This window comes from Aedes albopictus, chromosome 2 (assembly GCF_035046485.1).
Source record: "Aedes albopictus strain Foshan chromosome 2, AalbF5, whole genome shotgun sequence".
NCBI classification, from domain to species: domain Eukaryota; kingdom Metazoa; phylum Arthropoda; class Insecta; order Diptera; family Culicidae; genus Aedes; species Aedes albopictus.
This window is the reverse complement of record NC_085137.1, coordinates 409,022,606-409,038,911: the sequence shown is the minus strand read 5'-3', so window position 1 is coordinate 409,038,911 and position 16,306 is coordinate 409,022,606. Positions and strand designations below refer to the sequence as shown.

General features: G+C 39.7%; 1 protein-coding gene across 1 annotated transcript in view; it reads left to right on the top strand.

Moving 5' to 3' along the window:
• Positions 1-1,397: 1,397 nt before the first annotated feature.
• Positions 1,398-16,306, top strand: part of LOC109622784 (NEDD8-conjugating enzyme Ubc12) — a 128,441-nt gene continuing 113,532 nt past the window's right edge. Inside the window, exons 1-3 of the mRNA XM_029876531.2 lie at positions 1,398-1,738; positions 1,941-2,095; positions 2,182-2,315. Coding sequence (XP_029732391.1) covers positions 1,984-2,095; positions 2,182-2,315 — 246 coding nt within the window. The 5' untranslated portion in view covers positions 1,398-1,738; positions 1,941-1,983. The remainder of the gene's footprint in view (positions 1,739-1,940; positions 2,096-2,181; positions 2,316-16,306) is intronic.

The window sequence follows — 16,306 nt, the reverse complement described above, 5'->3', positions numbered from 1 at the left end:
CTACGGGTTCTGCATTGGCATTTCCTCCAACTACAGTGCTAAATAGCTAGGCTCGAGCGCCAGTCTTCGCCGGGGGTGGTGTTTTTAATGGGCGCCCAGGAGATAATATTTTACCTGAGCTTCCACCCCCAATAGTTTTGTGATCATAAGCGGTGGAAAAAATGATTCCAAAAACTGATCAACAAACCAAAATAAACGTTAAACAAAAAATTGTTGGTGTTTTCGCATTTGACAGTGGGCGCTATTTATTAGCGCCCAGGACATCCTGTCTACCACACTGGGAAAAAATCTTCATTCCTTCTATGTGTCCAGGACATGGATTTTTGCAATTGAGTTGTCCAAAAAATGTCTCACGAAACCTAATGCAAGCCTATCCATATACGTGAGAACAAAAGATGTTTACAAAGTTCTTACAGATAGATTAACACGGGAAATCTGAACACAAACCACTACCACACACTAAGATCAGCTCGGTATTTTCCCCATCTTTTTACTGAGTTCTCAACAGCAGATTTAACTCGGTACGCTCGGTTATCTCTTTTGCTGAATACTCTGTAAATGAGTTAACGAGTTCTGCAAATGAACTGTCAAAAATTACAGATGAACGGTAAATATCGTTACTGATGAACGGTAAATATTGATTACCGAGTGTACCGAGATAAATCTGCTGTTGAAAACTCAGTAAAAAGATGAAAAAATTGCAGAACTCAGCGAAAATTTTACTGAGCTGGAAAATCAGAATCTTAGTGTGCACACAAGAATTTGGATTGGTCAATGGGGGTAAACAAATGTTTTCCATTAGTGCGATTTATAGTTCTGATGAAGCACCATACCAAATTAGCGCATGAATAGTATGTGCTCTAAATTGTATGAGTCGCTACTCATACAATTTAGAGCACATACTATTCATGCGCTAATTTGCCTGCGTAATCGGGTATTGGTTGCATATACTTTGGATGTAGTTTGGCACATGGATATTTATTTGCCATTAAGTATGAGGCAATTTTCCTGAGTGCATGATTCCGCATAGTGGTTTCGCAGCGCGGTGTCACGAACACTAATGCAAATCTACTGGTTGAAAATATGCCCATTTTATTTTGCTGGGAACAGCTGATCTTTGTTTACTATTTTCAACCAGTAACTCAGGTGGTGTTCGTGTAATGCACCGTGTATGTACACGCAACACCACTAAAAGCAGAAACCACTATTGATATAGGCCGTGCCAGGGGCCTGCAGTAATCCATTCACCACATTTCCAAATATCTTGTTCTAATATGCCAAATCTGGCAGCACTGGTTGATCAACAAACCTCGCAACGTCGAAGTCACCTTGCTGTCATTTTCGTTCGCTTTGCTGCGGTGGAGGTTCGTTTGTGTGCGTGCCACAGCGCAGCACTCGCCTCGCATCTCCGTTTTTCGTTGTTGATTGATTGTACGCGAGTTGTGAGGAGAAAGGAAAACTGCAGCAGCTACGAAAAAAGTGAAAAGTTACCTCGGAAATTGGCCCCCAAAATAGACCTCCGTTTCCGTCGGTACCGCGGATTGCAGGCGCGACTAGTGGATACTTTGATTTGTGTTTCGGATCCAGGTTATTGCTGACTGGAAGATTCCCGTCGTCAAGACCCACACCCCCTCCTGGGTTTGCATTGTTGTGGAAAATTTCGTCTCCGTCGCAGCGCAAAAGTTCCGTTCTTCCGACTGCTCCTTGCCACGCTCCGTCATTGATCGTCATTAGTCAGGTGCGCCGAAAATCCGCGTTCTTTTGTTTGGCTTTCGCGCGAAGTGATTGAAAAATCGTCATTCAAAATCATTAGTCCCCGTTGTTGTCAAGAAGCAGCAGGAAGAGAAATTTACCCCCACCATCGTCTCAACCAGCACTTCGCCTGCAAAGCCTTGGAAGCAAGTAGCTGTCAAAATTTTTGTGGTCATTTTCTCGTTCAGCTCCGTCGTCTAATCAACAACCACACCGAACCAGAAGGCCAAAATGATTAAACTTTTCTCGCTGAAGCAACAGAAGAAGGACGGCGAAGCGACGCCAAAGTCCGGAGGACCCCAGAAGAAGGCCTTCACCGCGGCCCAGCTGAGAATCACGAAAGGTAAACACACACACAATCGCACACCATCGATGGGGATGGATTCTCGTTCCACTTTTTTCACGGTCAATTTCCAAAAATGAAAACAGATATTAACGAGCTGAATCTGCCGAAAACCTGTGCCACGGAATTTCCCGACCCGGACGATTTGCTCAACTTCAAGCTGGTCATCTGCCCCGACGAAGGATTCTACAAGGGGGGACGGTTTGTGTTCAACTTCAAGGTGAGTACCAAACCAATCGAAAAGAAGCGATGCAGCCGAGTTCAGGGTCATTAGCAAGCAGTGCACAATAATGCAATGGGTTGGGTATGAACGAATCGATAATGAAATTGTTTGGAATAATTTTCACGTACCCATCGATTTCGGAACAGAAGTGATTAGGCTCGGCTTTATTCTGGTACTGAACGAGGATTTTTGAAGAGATGGGTATTAGGAACAAACTATGTACACGGATTTCGCGAATTTATTTACCAATGATTAACGAATCACTTCAATGAAAGATGTAAATGGGAATTCTGCATGTACTGCTACACAGCTTAAACAATATTTTATTGTTTGGAAATACTTCCATTGCCGTAGATAAGAATCCGTAAGCCTTTCGTCATTTGGAATTATGTATTCTTACTTACTTTACTTACCGGATTAAGGCCTGAGTATCGCATGCTGCACATAGGAGTCGTCTCCATTCGACTCGGTCCATGGTTTTGCGTCTCCAGTCACGCACTCTGCGAAGGGCCCACAGTCTGTCCTCCACTTTTTGGAGGAGAACGTGCCTCTGCAGCCGACCTACTGATATCCGTCCTCCGCTTGATCGTTCCACCTCGCTCGCTGTACGCCACTTTGTCTTGTACCGGTTGGATGGCTACTGAGAACCATTTTACCGGGTTTTTATCCGACATCCCGCCCATCGTAGTGGTGTGGACGACGCTTGGTTCTCTCAGCAGCTGATGCAGCTCGTGATTCCCGTCTTCCATCTGCACTCCGCCTTCCGTTCGAAAACTCCAAGAGCGCGTTGATCCTCTGCACGTAGATGTTTCGTGCCCATAAAGGACCAGCATATCTGGCTGAGACATCGATTTTTGTGAATCGATTCGAATCGGTTCAGCATAATCGATTCACCGATTTAATCGAATGCTTTGAATCGATGTTTTCACATCGATTCGATATTATAAAATATGACAAAGCTATTATTTGCATTTGAACTTCATGGCATGTTTTATTAATGAATTCAATATCAAAATTTGAAATTGCACTTCGAACATTTCGCGACACTGATTCGAAAATGGATATAACGAGATAAAATGAGACAGTGCATTTAAAAAAATGAAATTATTATTTTTGAATCGAAAGAAAAATCTTGAGCCCAGAACTCTGAGAAGTTTGAGGCAAATTCCCCCAGAATCTCTAGAATTCTGAAAAGAGTTCCTCTAGAATTATGAGAGAGAGATTTCTTCAGAATGCTGAAAATGTTTACACCAGAATCCTGAGCGACATTACCTAAGAGAGATGACTCCATATCTATGAAACGGATTGTCTCAGAGTCCCGAGAGGAATTCCCCCACAACCTTGTGATAAATTGTCTCAGAATCCTTTCCCTTGAGATTCTCCCAAAATGTTCCAAAAACCTAAGAGTGATTATCCCAGTATTCTGAATATGATTATCCCAGAATCCTAAGATGAATTCTCCCAGAATTCTGAGAGGAATCCAAGAGCGGTTCTTCCACATTCTTAAAATAATTTCATCTAGAATACTAAGAGAGATTCTCTCAAAAAAGATCTTTGGAATTCTAAGATGAAATCCCCAAGAAACCTAAAAGAAATTAACCAGAATCCTGAAAAGGTTAGCTTAGAACCTTAAGAAGGATTACTCCAAAATCCTTGGAAAGGTACCCTCAAAATACTGGGCGAGCTTGCCAAAGAAACCTGAAACCAGGCATGAGAATGAGACTTTTTTCTGCTTACCGTTCATCGATACAGGCAGTAAAATAAAAACAAAACAACGGCAGCACCAATACCATCAGACGCCGCGCCGACGGCAGTCAAGCAGACGCTTGATGGTTTTCGCTTCCCCACGAAAATATTTATGAGCAGTCATGCTGAGGCGGGTGATTGCGAAAAATGTCAAATATTTTTAACTGCTAATAACTCACTTGTTTTAATACATAATTTAAATCTATTTGCACAAATAGCTAGAGCACACTCCTAGCTTTGTGATGCATGTAAAGAAGTTTGTCTAGAAGCGGTTTGAAACGCAGAAAAATGCGAAAACGGGAGAGACAGAAATTTTTGTCGTCGTTGTGCTCGAGTACTGGCGCTCTCGCGCTTGGAAACCGTTTCGAGGAAGAAGGCTGCTGGAAAAAAAAATGTTATGACATTTATTTTTCGAACAGTTTGAGTTTGGCTGGGCCTGTGATGTTCGTGTGGAAAAATGTCAAATGTACAGCCGGTAATCGTTTTTTCCAGTACATTTCTCATCCCTGCCTGAAACATACTCTCACATAATTCTGGAAGATATGATTCCCCCAGAATCCTTAGAAGAATTCCTTCAGAATCCTTTTAAGTATTCTCCCATATTTTCCCTAAAATTCTGGGTAAAATCCCTTAGGAAGCTGAGAATAATTCTTCCAGAATCCCGAAAGGTATTCCCAAAAATTCCACGAGTGATTTCCCCAGAATCCTGAGAAGGATCATAAGAGGGGTTCTTCCAGACTCTTAAGAGAAATATATCTAGAAACCTGTTCGGGTAGGGAAATAACTATTTTCTTGCAGCAGGCATTTTACGCGCAGCTCAAACTAGAAATATATTTTGAAGTTCATTTTACAGTTAGTCCTTTAAATAATAGCATTTTACTTACAAGAAATGTTTTTTTCCTATCTCTCGATTATCTAACGATGATCTTATTTTGGCCCATCAACTCTGCGCTAATTTGATTGCTAGAAAATATTTGGATTTCTCAATTAGTTTTTATCACTACTACACTGCACCAGATCCACCCTAGCGCCACTAGTCGTTCTTACTTCATCGACTGTTGATTGAATACAGCAAAAGAAACTTGGCAAATTAAAGCTAGCTATTCTTTAAATTAGCACATTCTCAACTTCACGACTACAATAATCCACCTAACCGATTAACCACTCGCAAATATTCGTAACTATTTCGTCTTTTTCAACAACAACTTCACCGAATCTTCCGAATCGTTCATAGCGTTCACTGTCGATGTAAACATCAACGACACGACCTATCTTTATTGACCGGTCACGCATAACTCAGACCCCGACAGTGAAAACTCTCCTCGCTTGTTTGCGCAATTGTGATAGAGTTCTACGCCGTCAACATTCCCCAGCCCGTAAACTCCGGTAGCCGTTTCCAGGATACTCCGGATTTACTATTAATTCCATCTAGGACGGTGTTGCTTGACTCTGCTCCCCAGAACACACTTGAACTGTTGCGCACTTTTGTTTGTGTTGTGCTTCATGCAACAACAATCTTCCACGCTACCGATACTGCGACAATCTTGTTTTGCTTCGATGCTCCCGTTTCTATTGATGGCTTTCTCACTTGGTTGCTTGTCCGCTGGGTAACCCACATGACGTCCACTTCGTACCGAAAGCGTGAACCCTTGAACTACATGTTCAGTATGTCCGCAATACTTGATGGAGTTGAAACTCCCTTCCAATCTTCCGCTTATGTGCTTTCTTGAAATTCTCTTTCTATATCGCCTCCATCCCAACCGGTCTACAAGTCCTGCTTCTTCGTCAACTTTTTTCGTCCTGTACACCAACGAATTCTTGACCGTCTTGATTTCGTCATGATGACCTACAACATGAACATTGGACGATTCAGCCCCACGAAGAGGGCCGTATATTGTCCACCCCAATGATGACTTAACTGCTATTGGCTCTCCCGGTCCACTTAACCTTGCATCAATTGGTGCAATCGCATGCAAATTGCTCAATCCAATCAGTATTCTTGGACGGCTTTCTTTGTACGACATAACCGGTATATCCCGTAAGTGTTCGTACCGATGTGCCATTTCCCGAGCATCCAGCGACTGTTCAGGCAGCATCAACTGTTCTACAGTGCACACCTCATTCATCAGCATTGATTGCGTCCCACCTACGGCACAGATCTTAAGGCTGATTTTCTTCGTATTGTCCTCAACACGAGCAACGTCTCCGGTCCAACTAATTTCAAGTTTTTGTGGAATGCCCTCCGCGCCCAACTCGTCTGCCAAATCCTTCTCCACCATCGTTATTGATGATCCTTCATCCAGAAGCGCCAACGTAGTAACAGATTGATTCCGGAAAGACAACGTAACAGGTAACACTCGAAACAGTACGCTACTTTTCTGCCGAATGTTGGCGTTTGTCGCGACTCTTCCGGGTCCTGAATGTAGTAATGGATTGTGACTTTCCGTACACCCGCCAATGGTACATCGTATCCTGAATCTGCACTCCGCATTGCCATGGTCATTTAGGCAAACTTTGCAGAGCTTAGACTCCCGAACTAATTCTACACGACTCTCGGGCGACATATTCCGAAAGTCCTGGCAGTATCTCAGCTGATGATCTGTTCTCCCGCACACTGTACAAGCTCGTTTTCCGGATTCCATTACCCCCGGCTCACTGGCGTCGTTGTGGTTGTAGACCGCACCATTTTCTTTATTCGTTCTATTGTCGAAACAGGAGTACTTTGTTTTCATTTCTGGCATAAACTCAACGGATACGTTTGCTTCGAATGCTTCTGCAACGATTCTCGATACAAACTTGGTAAAGGTACGGAGAGTTACCTTCCATTACTACATTCAGGACCCGGAAGAGTCGCGACAAACGCCAACATTCGGCAGAAAAGTAGCGTACTGTTTTTTTTTTCGAAAATCTGATAAGAATTCTTTCTGGAAGGGATTACGACAACTTCTAAAATGCACTTCCCCGGTATCCTGAGAAGGATTCTCTGGAATTCTGAGAGGCATTCCCACATAAACAGAAACAATACCAGATTCCTGAAAGACATTCCCCCAGAATCTTTAAAAGGACTCCCCAAATTCCTGAAAGGGAAAGTCCCAGAACTCTAATATTGATTCCTCTAGAATACTTTAAATAATTAAACAAGAATCTCAAGAGAATCTTCGCATGATCTTGCCAGGGATTTTCCCTGATTACTAAGAGGGACTCTGGAAGCTACTGACCCAGAATACGAAAACCATATTTCTGCTGGGATTCTCGTAGAATGCTGAGAAGGATTTCTTCCGAACCCTAAGAGGAATCACAAAATCTATGCGAAGGATTCTTCAAAATCCATTTTTTTCTAAAGAATTCTACCCAGAATCTCGTGAGAAATTTTTCAATAATTAATAATTCTGAAAGAAAGTGCCCTATAGTCTTGAAAAATATAGCCCCAGAATCCCAAGGATTTCTCCAGAATCATGAGACAAATTCCCCAGAAACATAAGAGAAATTTCCTCAGAATCCTGATGGGGATTACGCCAGAAAGCCGAATTTTCAGAGATTCTTGAAAAGAATACCGTGACATGCCATAATACCGTGTGCCTCCTAATACCGTGTATTTGACAAAAAAAAAACTCAAATATTTTATTGACGATTGCATGAATTTTTAGACTCTATTGCAGTTCCTGTTTCAGTGAGATACAATTTGCACACTCACTAATATCAGTAGGCGTGTGCAAAATATTTGACAACACAAAAGAAGCGAGCTCACAGACGACAAACTTCAGCGACACTTGTTTTTAGGAAATATTTCGTGTATTGGGTTTGGTCTGGCTACGTCCGGGTAAAACCAGAAGGGAAACGAGAGTCAAAGAGTAGTTTTTTGCCGGGTGATATGCGCTGGCAATTTACTCTAAACCGGGCCGTGTGATGCAGCTAATACGGTGCCGTTTTTTTACCCATAATCGTATCCCTCCCGAATCCATGAGCCTTCTTGCAAAACTAAAATAACAGTTTCTACCCGACGTATCCTTGCATACCTACCGACTGAATACATCCTCAACTTCACTAAGAATGTAGTAGCTTTCGATCTAAAATCCACCCTTCCCAAGACCCTTCCCTAACTTGCCCTCGGCTGTTTCCGGCTCTTGGAACCCCCACATTGTTTCTAGAGGCCACAGATTCATCTAGCTGGTTCCCCAAAACTATGCAGTGGCCCAGATTTATTTCAATTTACTCCGACACTCCTAAATACATGAGCTCTATTTCGATTTTTTTTTCTCTGGCTGCGGATACGACGGTAGTCAAAACAATTGAACTCATCAAACGTTGGGTGAAAAAATCCTAACAGTGAGGAAAAAAAGTTGTCGGGGTAACCGTGAGGAAACGAAGGTGTTCAGTGAGGTGTGCAAATAATCACTGTGCAAAAAATATTTGCACAGTAGTCTAATAAATTATGAGAAACTCAATACTAATTGTATTTTTTTTTACAAAGTAACTATTTTAATCATTAGCATATTAAACCTTCTCAAGTTAGGCGTGATAAATTTGGCCCATATTTACAAAAACAAGAAATTTAAAATGTTTACAGAATGTGAGTGCAAAGTACCAATACACGGTATTAGGACATGGTTCCTTTTGTGTTCCAAATACCGTGTTTCGATTAAAACTTGCAAACTGAAAATATTATTGATACCGTGGGGTGCCCTAATTTCGTGCGCGCCCAAACTTCGTTAACTTCTGACATCTGAGAGAATTATTATCTAATTAACAGCGGAATCATCAAAAGTTTGCTAGACCCTCAAAACTACATTGGATCTCAATACAATCCACAAAAAAAGAAATGAAAAATTTGATTTATGTCAAAGATTGAAAAATAAATTGCAAATGTATGCAAATAGCAGATGCAATATTCAGAGATACGAAAAAATAAACACTCACGGAAGTGAACAAGTATTTCGATCTCTAGCAAAAGTAAATATTCCAATTTTTGTTTGATTATTTCAATTCAATATGTTTTATTATAATACGCAATAAAATTACTTAAAAATGCTGTTTTCTTATTTTGTTTCAACATTTATGTTGTTGACGAAATTAGGAATTCACTATTTGTATGGGCCCCTAATTTCGTGCATTCTTTTTTATAACTTTGTTTTAGAGGTTCATGTGTACTTGTAGCCATCGCATGATTCGGTTGTTAATAATAGTTCTAATAACTATTTTAATTGGTTTCAAATTAGCTAGGGACTGCTCATAAACTACGTAGAAAGTGAAAAAAAATAAACAAATTCATAAATGTGGGAATACTAAGTAAGCTCAGCATGATTTTATTTAAAGTTTAGTCAAAGGTTTTTGATAGCTCATTATATTAGTCATAAATGATCAAAATTTCATTGCATTCGGTTCATTGAATCCGGAGATATAACAGCTCAAAGTTGGATAATTATACCTTTTTCTAGAACTTTTATAACTTCGTGTACAATGGCTCGATCTTTTCCAAATTTTGACCACTGATAAACAACAAGTTGATGAACATACAGTAAAAATTTGAGAATATGTGATGCCCTTTTCGAACAGTTACAGCGAGTTGAACATTTTTTGAAAAGTGAAAATTTTACCTATCCCAGTTATTTTGAGTATCCCCTGTACATTGTGTGGCAAGTACAATGATACACTATGCCCAGGGAGTCAAGAAAATTTTTTGACCGATACGGGAATCGAACCCGCCGTCTCCGAATTGGCGATCTATAGCCATAACCACTAGGCTATCTGGAGACCCGGGATTCCCTCAATTCTTTCAGGGTTCCTTCATTGATTCCTCGTGGGCTTCCATTCGGGTTTTCCCGAGATTCCGTCTGGGTATTTTTTCACGGACTATTCGCGAGATTCCATCAAGAATTTCCCAAGCATTGTTTTTGGGTTATCTCTCAGGATTGCTTCAGGGATTTCGTTCGGGCTTCCTTCAAGGATTCCTTCCGGGACACCTTCCTCTCAGACTTCCTTCATTAGTATATGTACCTCCCAGGATTTCTTCATGTTTTGTTTATTCCGAGTTTCCTTTAGGGGTTCTCTCCCAAGATGCATTCAGGAATTCTTTCAAGGATTCTTCTCGGCATTCCTTCAACGATTTTTCCCGGGATTTCTTCGGGATTGCTTTAGGGATTTCACGCTCTGGATCTCCCCGCGATTTCTAAAGAGATTCCTCCCATGATTGTTTTGATAGATTTCTCTCGAGATTCTTTCAAATTTTTTTCCGGTATTTTTTCCCCGGGATTCCATTCAAGATTCTCTTCTGCATTCCTTCATTGATGCTTCCCGGGAGTTCTTTACAGATTGCAGGGTGGCCACCGAACCGGGAAAAACTGGAAAACCGGGAAAAAGACGGGAATTCGGAACGACCGGGAAAAAAGCGGGAAAATGCCGGGAATTTGGAATGATTACCGGGAAAATTGTTGTTAAGAGTAACTTGATGTGCATATTTGAATGTTTACACCTCATCGAAAATCTGCAAAATCAAAGCCAAACAAAAATACTCCTGGGATACTTCTACGAAATCTCAAGAAATTCGCCTGTGCAATCACTTGGAATTTCCTTAAAACAGAACTTGGGATTCTTCAAGAAGTTTCTTCTAGAATTCCTCTAGGTTTTTGTACCGCTTGATTATCTCTTGGAATGCGATGAGATTTTTTCGAGGAAAAAGTTTCTTACATCTGAGATTTTTTCAAAAGTTTCTTTTTGGATTAACCCGTGTCCTTTCTTAAATTTATTGTAGTTTTTTTTTCAGGGAATCTTTCCGAAATTTCATCAGGAATCTTAATAGATAAGAAAATCATAACCTATTGCAGTTTATTCAAGAGTTCCTTTTAATATTCATCAAGATTTTCCTTCCGCAATTGTAACAGGAGTTGCTCCAATCTTCAAAATTTCTTACGGGAATTCTTCCCAGATTATTGTTTTGAAATCCCTCCAGATTTTTTTTCCTTTTCTTCCTGGAGCTTCCTCTGGGGTTTCCGTAGAATTTTCTTCTGGAATTCCTCCGAAAGCTTTATTTATAAATCAATCAGGATTTCTTTCTGGGATTCTTTACAGAGTTTCTTCTGGTATTTCTACAGGATATCATTCTGTTACTCATCCATCTCCACGAGTTCTTTGCACGATTTCTGCAGGAGTGCCTTCTGAAACTTTGGTTTTGAAAACTTCCAAGATATTTTGCTGAATTTTATCTTTATTTTATATTTGCTTTTGGAATTTCTCCAGTGTTTCTTACTGCGTTTCCTTCAAGAGTTCTTGGGCACCCTCCAGGAGTTTGTTCAAAGAAACCTCCAGGAGTTGCTTATGAAAGTTGCTTTTGGAGTTGCTCCAGGAGTTGCTTTTGGGCATCCTTTAGAAGCTCCCTCTGCAAATCACCCAGAAGTTCCTTCTGGATGATGTCCCAAAATTTCTTACAAAAACTTTACGATAGCTATTTCTGGAAATACTCCAGAATCTTGAAAATCAAACTTCTGCGGGAGTTTTGTAATCGAGAACTCTTCCAAGAGTACCTTGGGAAACCTTCTAGATATGTGGGAGATTCTTATGGGAATCCTTAAGGAGTTCCAGGAGAAATCCCTAGATCGAATTCATGATCCATCCCAGACCAAAAGTTCTATTCCCTAATTGCCAACAGACTGACTAAAATCCTAAATTCCTTAAAGGAACCTCTTCCAAAATAAAACCATTAACCTTCGAGCGATCGCGCCGTTGTTTTTTGTACAACACTTTGAAAAAATCTCTCTTTTTGTGTTCAGTATTAGCGTGGTGCTGGCGGTGGTGGCCAACCGCGGTAGTTATAGACGGTTAAGGAATCTAGAGGAATCCACAAAAGATATACAAGGTGGAATTGGAATCGCTAACAGAAGTTACTGAAGAAATCCAAGATAGTATTATTGGAGTAATCGAAAGATGAAATCTCAGACAAAACTTTGTAAGAATCTCCAAATGCAAGTTTTTGGGGGAATACTCAGTTGGACATCCTGGAGGAATCCCCGGAAACAACACCAATGAAGTTGCGTTAGGGCACCCACGCTAATGAATAAAATTTAAAAAAAAATGTTTCGATTATCCTCCATGTCCCGAATAATCGAGTGCGACCTTTGCTGATTTTATATGCACATCTTACCTATTATAGATCTGTCATAGTTAGCTACCACTTCTACACTTGTTTTTTTAAGTACAAGAAAATAAGTAAAATAATGACTGAGGGAAAGCTTGAATTCTGCACTATTTGGAGCCGAATAAAAATATGTTGTAAGTACAATTGTGTAGCATACGCCTTTTATGTCATCGTTGGTAGTTACTTCCATTTTTTCCACAGATGAATTACGTCAAGAATAATATTAAACTATAAATGTCTAGTCCATAGTGTTGACAGGATTGCAACTGCAAGTGCATTTTTACATGGTACGTAGGCCGTTACAAATATTTATTTCACTTTTCGTCCCACCACTCTTTGGCTGATCGAGGGGGGGGGGGGATAAAAATAATAAAACATTTATTCTGAAAAATATTAAAAACTCATCGGATTTGTTAAAGAATTTTTGGCAAGACCCGATATTTTTTTATAAATATTTTTTTATCTGTCCCCTCAAAATGCAAAATCCAGCAAAAAATTTTTGAAGGGGGGGGGGAGACAAAAAGTCAAAATTAAATTTGTATCAGCCTTATCATCTATATGATACGAAAATTGGGCGTTACCTACTTAAAAAATGTGCATTTTAAAAACCGGGAAAATTTCAGAAATCGTACCGGGAAAAAGACGGGAATTTCAAAACTGATATTTAGTGGCCACCCTGAGATTGCTTCTAGGGTTTCTTTCGGTATTGCATCAGAAATATTTCCAGCTCTCCATCAGAGATTTCCACCGGGATTCCTGCATTTTTTCACCCGGGAAATTTTTTAAGATTTCTCACGAGATTTGTTTGGGATTTTTTCAAGGATTATTTCAGAGATTTTTCTACAATTCTTCCTGGGTTTTCTTCCGGGATACCAGTATTTTTTCATCATTTAAGGGTTCATCCTTCCATGGTTTTTTATTGATTTTTTTTTCAATATTTTTATGTTTTCCATGTTTTACCAAAGTGACCCCAAACTTTTGCTCTATGACATCAAGCGTTAATTTACTTAACCCTTCAGCGCGCGCGCTGTTGTAAAAAGTACAACACCATCAAAAAACCTCGCTTCTCGTATACAGCGCGAGCGCGGTGCAGTTTCGGTTGTTTGATGGCGCGCGTCCTGGAAGGTTAATAACTTTTTTTTCTAGATTTTTGAGCTAAGTTCGATAAAAAGCAGTTGAATGCTAATAGAAAATAGGTTAAATTAAATACCGCTATCATCTTAAAATTTAGTCGATCCCATTTCCAAAGACACTGTCGTAAGTTTATATTCATTTTTTATAAAATTTGGCAACGTTGGGTTAAGTTTACACAGTGGCGTCGCGTAACCTAACTTTTTACCTGTGCACCGACTCTAAAACATGCAATTGCATGCAATTTATGATCAAAATCGAAATAGAAATGAGTGAAATCATTTATTCTCGTCATTTTCTACTTATTACAAGCAAATTTGTTCAATAAATTCAAGAATTTATACTTGGTGCACAGGTAGATTTGAGGTTAGGGAAGCGCCACTGAGTTTAGAGTAATGCGGGGCAAAAGTTCGCACCTAACAGACTTCACAAAATAACTATTGAACGAAAAGAAAACAATATCGTTTTTCTTCGTCAAACGAGTCCCTATCATGTTGCCTTCAAAACGTAGTACTAGATTTTTTCGCGTTTCTTTTGTAGTTTTAGTAATACAATTTTTAAAACAAGTACTCCAATGCGAACTTTTGCCCCATTGTGGGGGCAAAAGTTCGCACCTTGTACAGGGTAGTTTATTGGTGTGATGTTCATTTATTTCATGTTAATTCATGTTCGTCTTTTCACTCTAGCCATGAAATCTGTTTCTTTCTGTTCTTAGCTTTACGGCCCAACTGGAATACGACCTGGTGTTCAGCTTTTGTATAGAGTGTGTTTTATGAAGATTTTCCCAACTTTCAACTAAGAGATGTCCTTTACAGCATTACTGAGGTTGTCAACATACATTGTGGGGTAATCGAAGAGATACGTGTTGCACAAAATACATGAAAAAAAAAATCAAATATGCAGCAAAACTGTTGAACGGTACCGTAATCGAATCTTATCCCCGTCAGTATGGTGATGCATTACAACTGTGAATTTACAAACTAAACTATGAAAGACCCCGGTAAAGTAGATGAACATAAGACTTTCAAAAACATACGAAAAGATACGACGAGGATAACGGAGAAAATGTTTTAAAAAGTGTTTAGCCATTTTTCATTTATTGATTTAAATAAGTGAACATAATGTATGCCTTACAATCAAACTTCTTACAAAAGTAAGTTCAAACCCTTTGCCACAACGATTTCAGGGTGCATACTACACATATTATGCATATATAGTAGTTTCTATACGAAATTATCATTGCTTCAAAGATTCTGTAATTATATTGATGCAGAAATCTAGTGCGAACTTTTGCCCCACAGCTACTGCGAACTTTTGCCCCACTGTCGAGGTTTTAACGATGTCCCTTTCTGCAAGAAGCACTAGTAGTTTATTGTTTATCCGAGTGCACCTCGCGAACTACTATGGAATAACAGTTCTCCGACATCAAGAGGTTATGTTCTTCTTCTTCTTCCTGTTACTACAAATTCTTATTCCAAAAGGTCCAAAACTTCTATCAAAACACCGAGAAACACATTTTTTCGCATTACTCTGCAAACCATAACGAAATGGTTCCAATTTTTATTGAAGAGTTGCTGACCTGATTATGTGTCGAACCCATACAGATTTGTTTGGGTTCTTAACTCGTGCTCAGAAAAAGACCCACTGCGAACTTTTGCCCCGTGCGAACTTTTGCCCCGCATTACTCTACATACAAATATTTTTGTAAAAGTATCAAATAATTCATGTTTAAAGTTTATTTGACTTATTATCTTTTGAATGAGACCTAGGGTTTTGGAATCGGACGCAAATTGGCGGAGATATAGGCCTCAAAAATGACATCTTTTTGAGGGGGTGACCCCAACCTTTGGATCGGGAGTGTATTCCTCCGGACACACATTCATAAATCTTTTTGGGATTATTTCTGGGTTTCCTTCAGCAAGTAATTTAGAATTTAAGTTTCCTTTAGAAATTCTTTTAGAAATTAAAGGAATAAGGATTTCTCCTGGAATTTCTACTGAAACTTCTTCTGAGATTTCTTACGGGGTTTCTCCTGGTATTCCTTTAGTAATTCCTTCCGCAATTTCATCAGAGATTAATGCGGTACTCTTTCAGTAATTTTTACTGGGATTCCTGTATTGGTTACTTTTGCCATTCCTTTAATGATTCCTTTGGCGATTTATCCTGGGGTTCCTTCGGGATTCTTTCAGATATCACTTCCAGAATTCTTCGATGGATGTGTTCAGGTTATTCCTTTTCAGATGCCTTCAGGGATTACTCCAAGATACTTTTAGGGACTGCAACTTTTTTTTCAGAATTCTTTCTGGAATTTCTCCAGGACTTCTTTATTCATATAGGGAGCAATTCATCCCAGCGTTCCTTTATTGAGTCTTCCTGCATTTGCTTTAGGGAATCTTCCTTTGATTTTTAAAGGATTCTCTCAAAGACTGCCCCGAGATTCCTTCGAGGATTTCTCCTGGGACTCCTTCCGGCAATATATTTGGTGTTCCTCCCGAAGTTTATTTAGAAATTCCTTCAGGGCTTTCTCCCGAGTTTCTTTCAATATTTTTTCCCGAGATTCATTAAATCATTTCTTCATGAGGCGCCATCCACAAATTACGTAACGCTCTAGGGGGAGGGGGGGGGGGGTAGTATGGCCAAGCGTTACGGCCCATACAAAAATTTCCGGGTTTTCATACAAAAAAGCGTTACGGTGGGGGGAGGGGGGGTCAAAAAATTTCGATTTTAGCGTTACGTAATAAATGGATGCTGCCTGATTTGTTTTCGAGTTTCCGTCATGCATTCATCTCGGAATTTCCTTCTAAGTTTGTTCTGGGATTTACTGAGTTTACTAAACCTTGTTTTATTATTTACATAGAAATACACCAGTTGTAAGAGTTTTAAAACCTTAATCGTAATAATCATCAAATTTAGTTTTCTCAATAATTTTCCAATCTTAGAGTGTTATGTTGTTGTATGATAAACTTCACCCCAAATCCAGGAG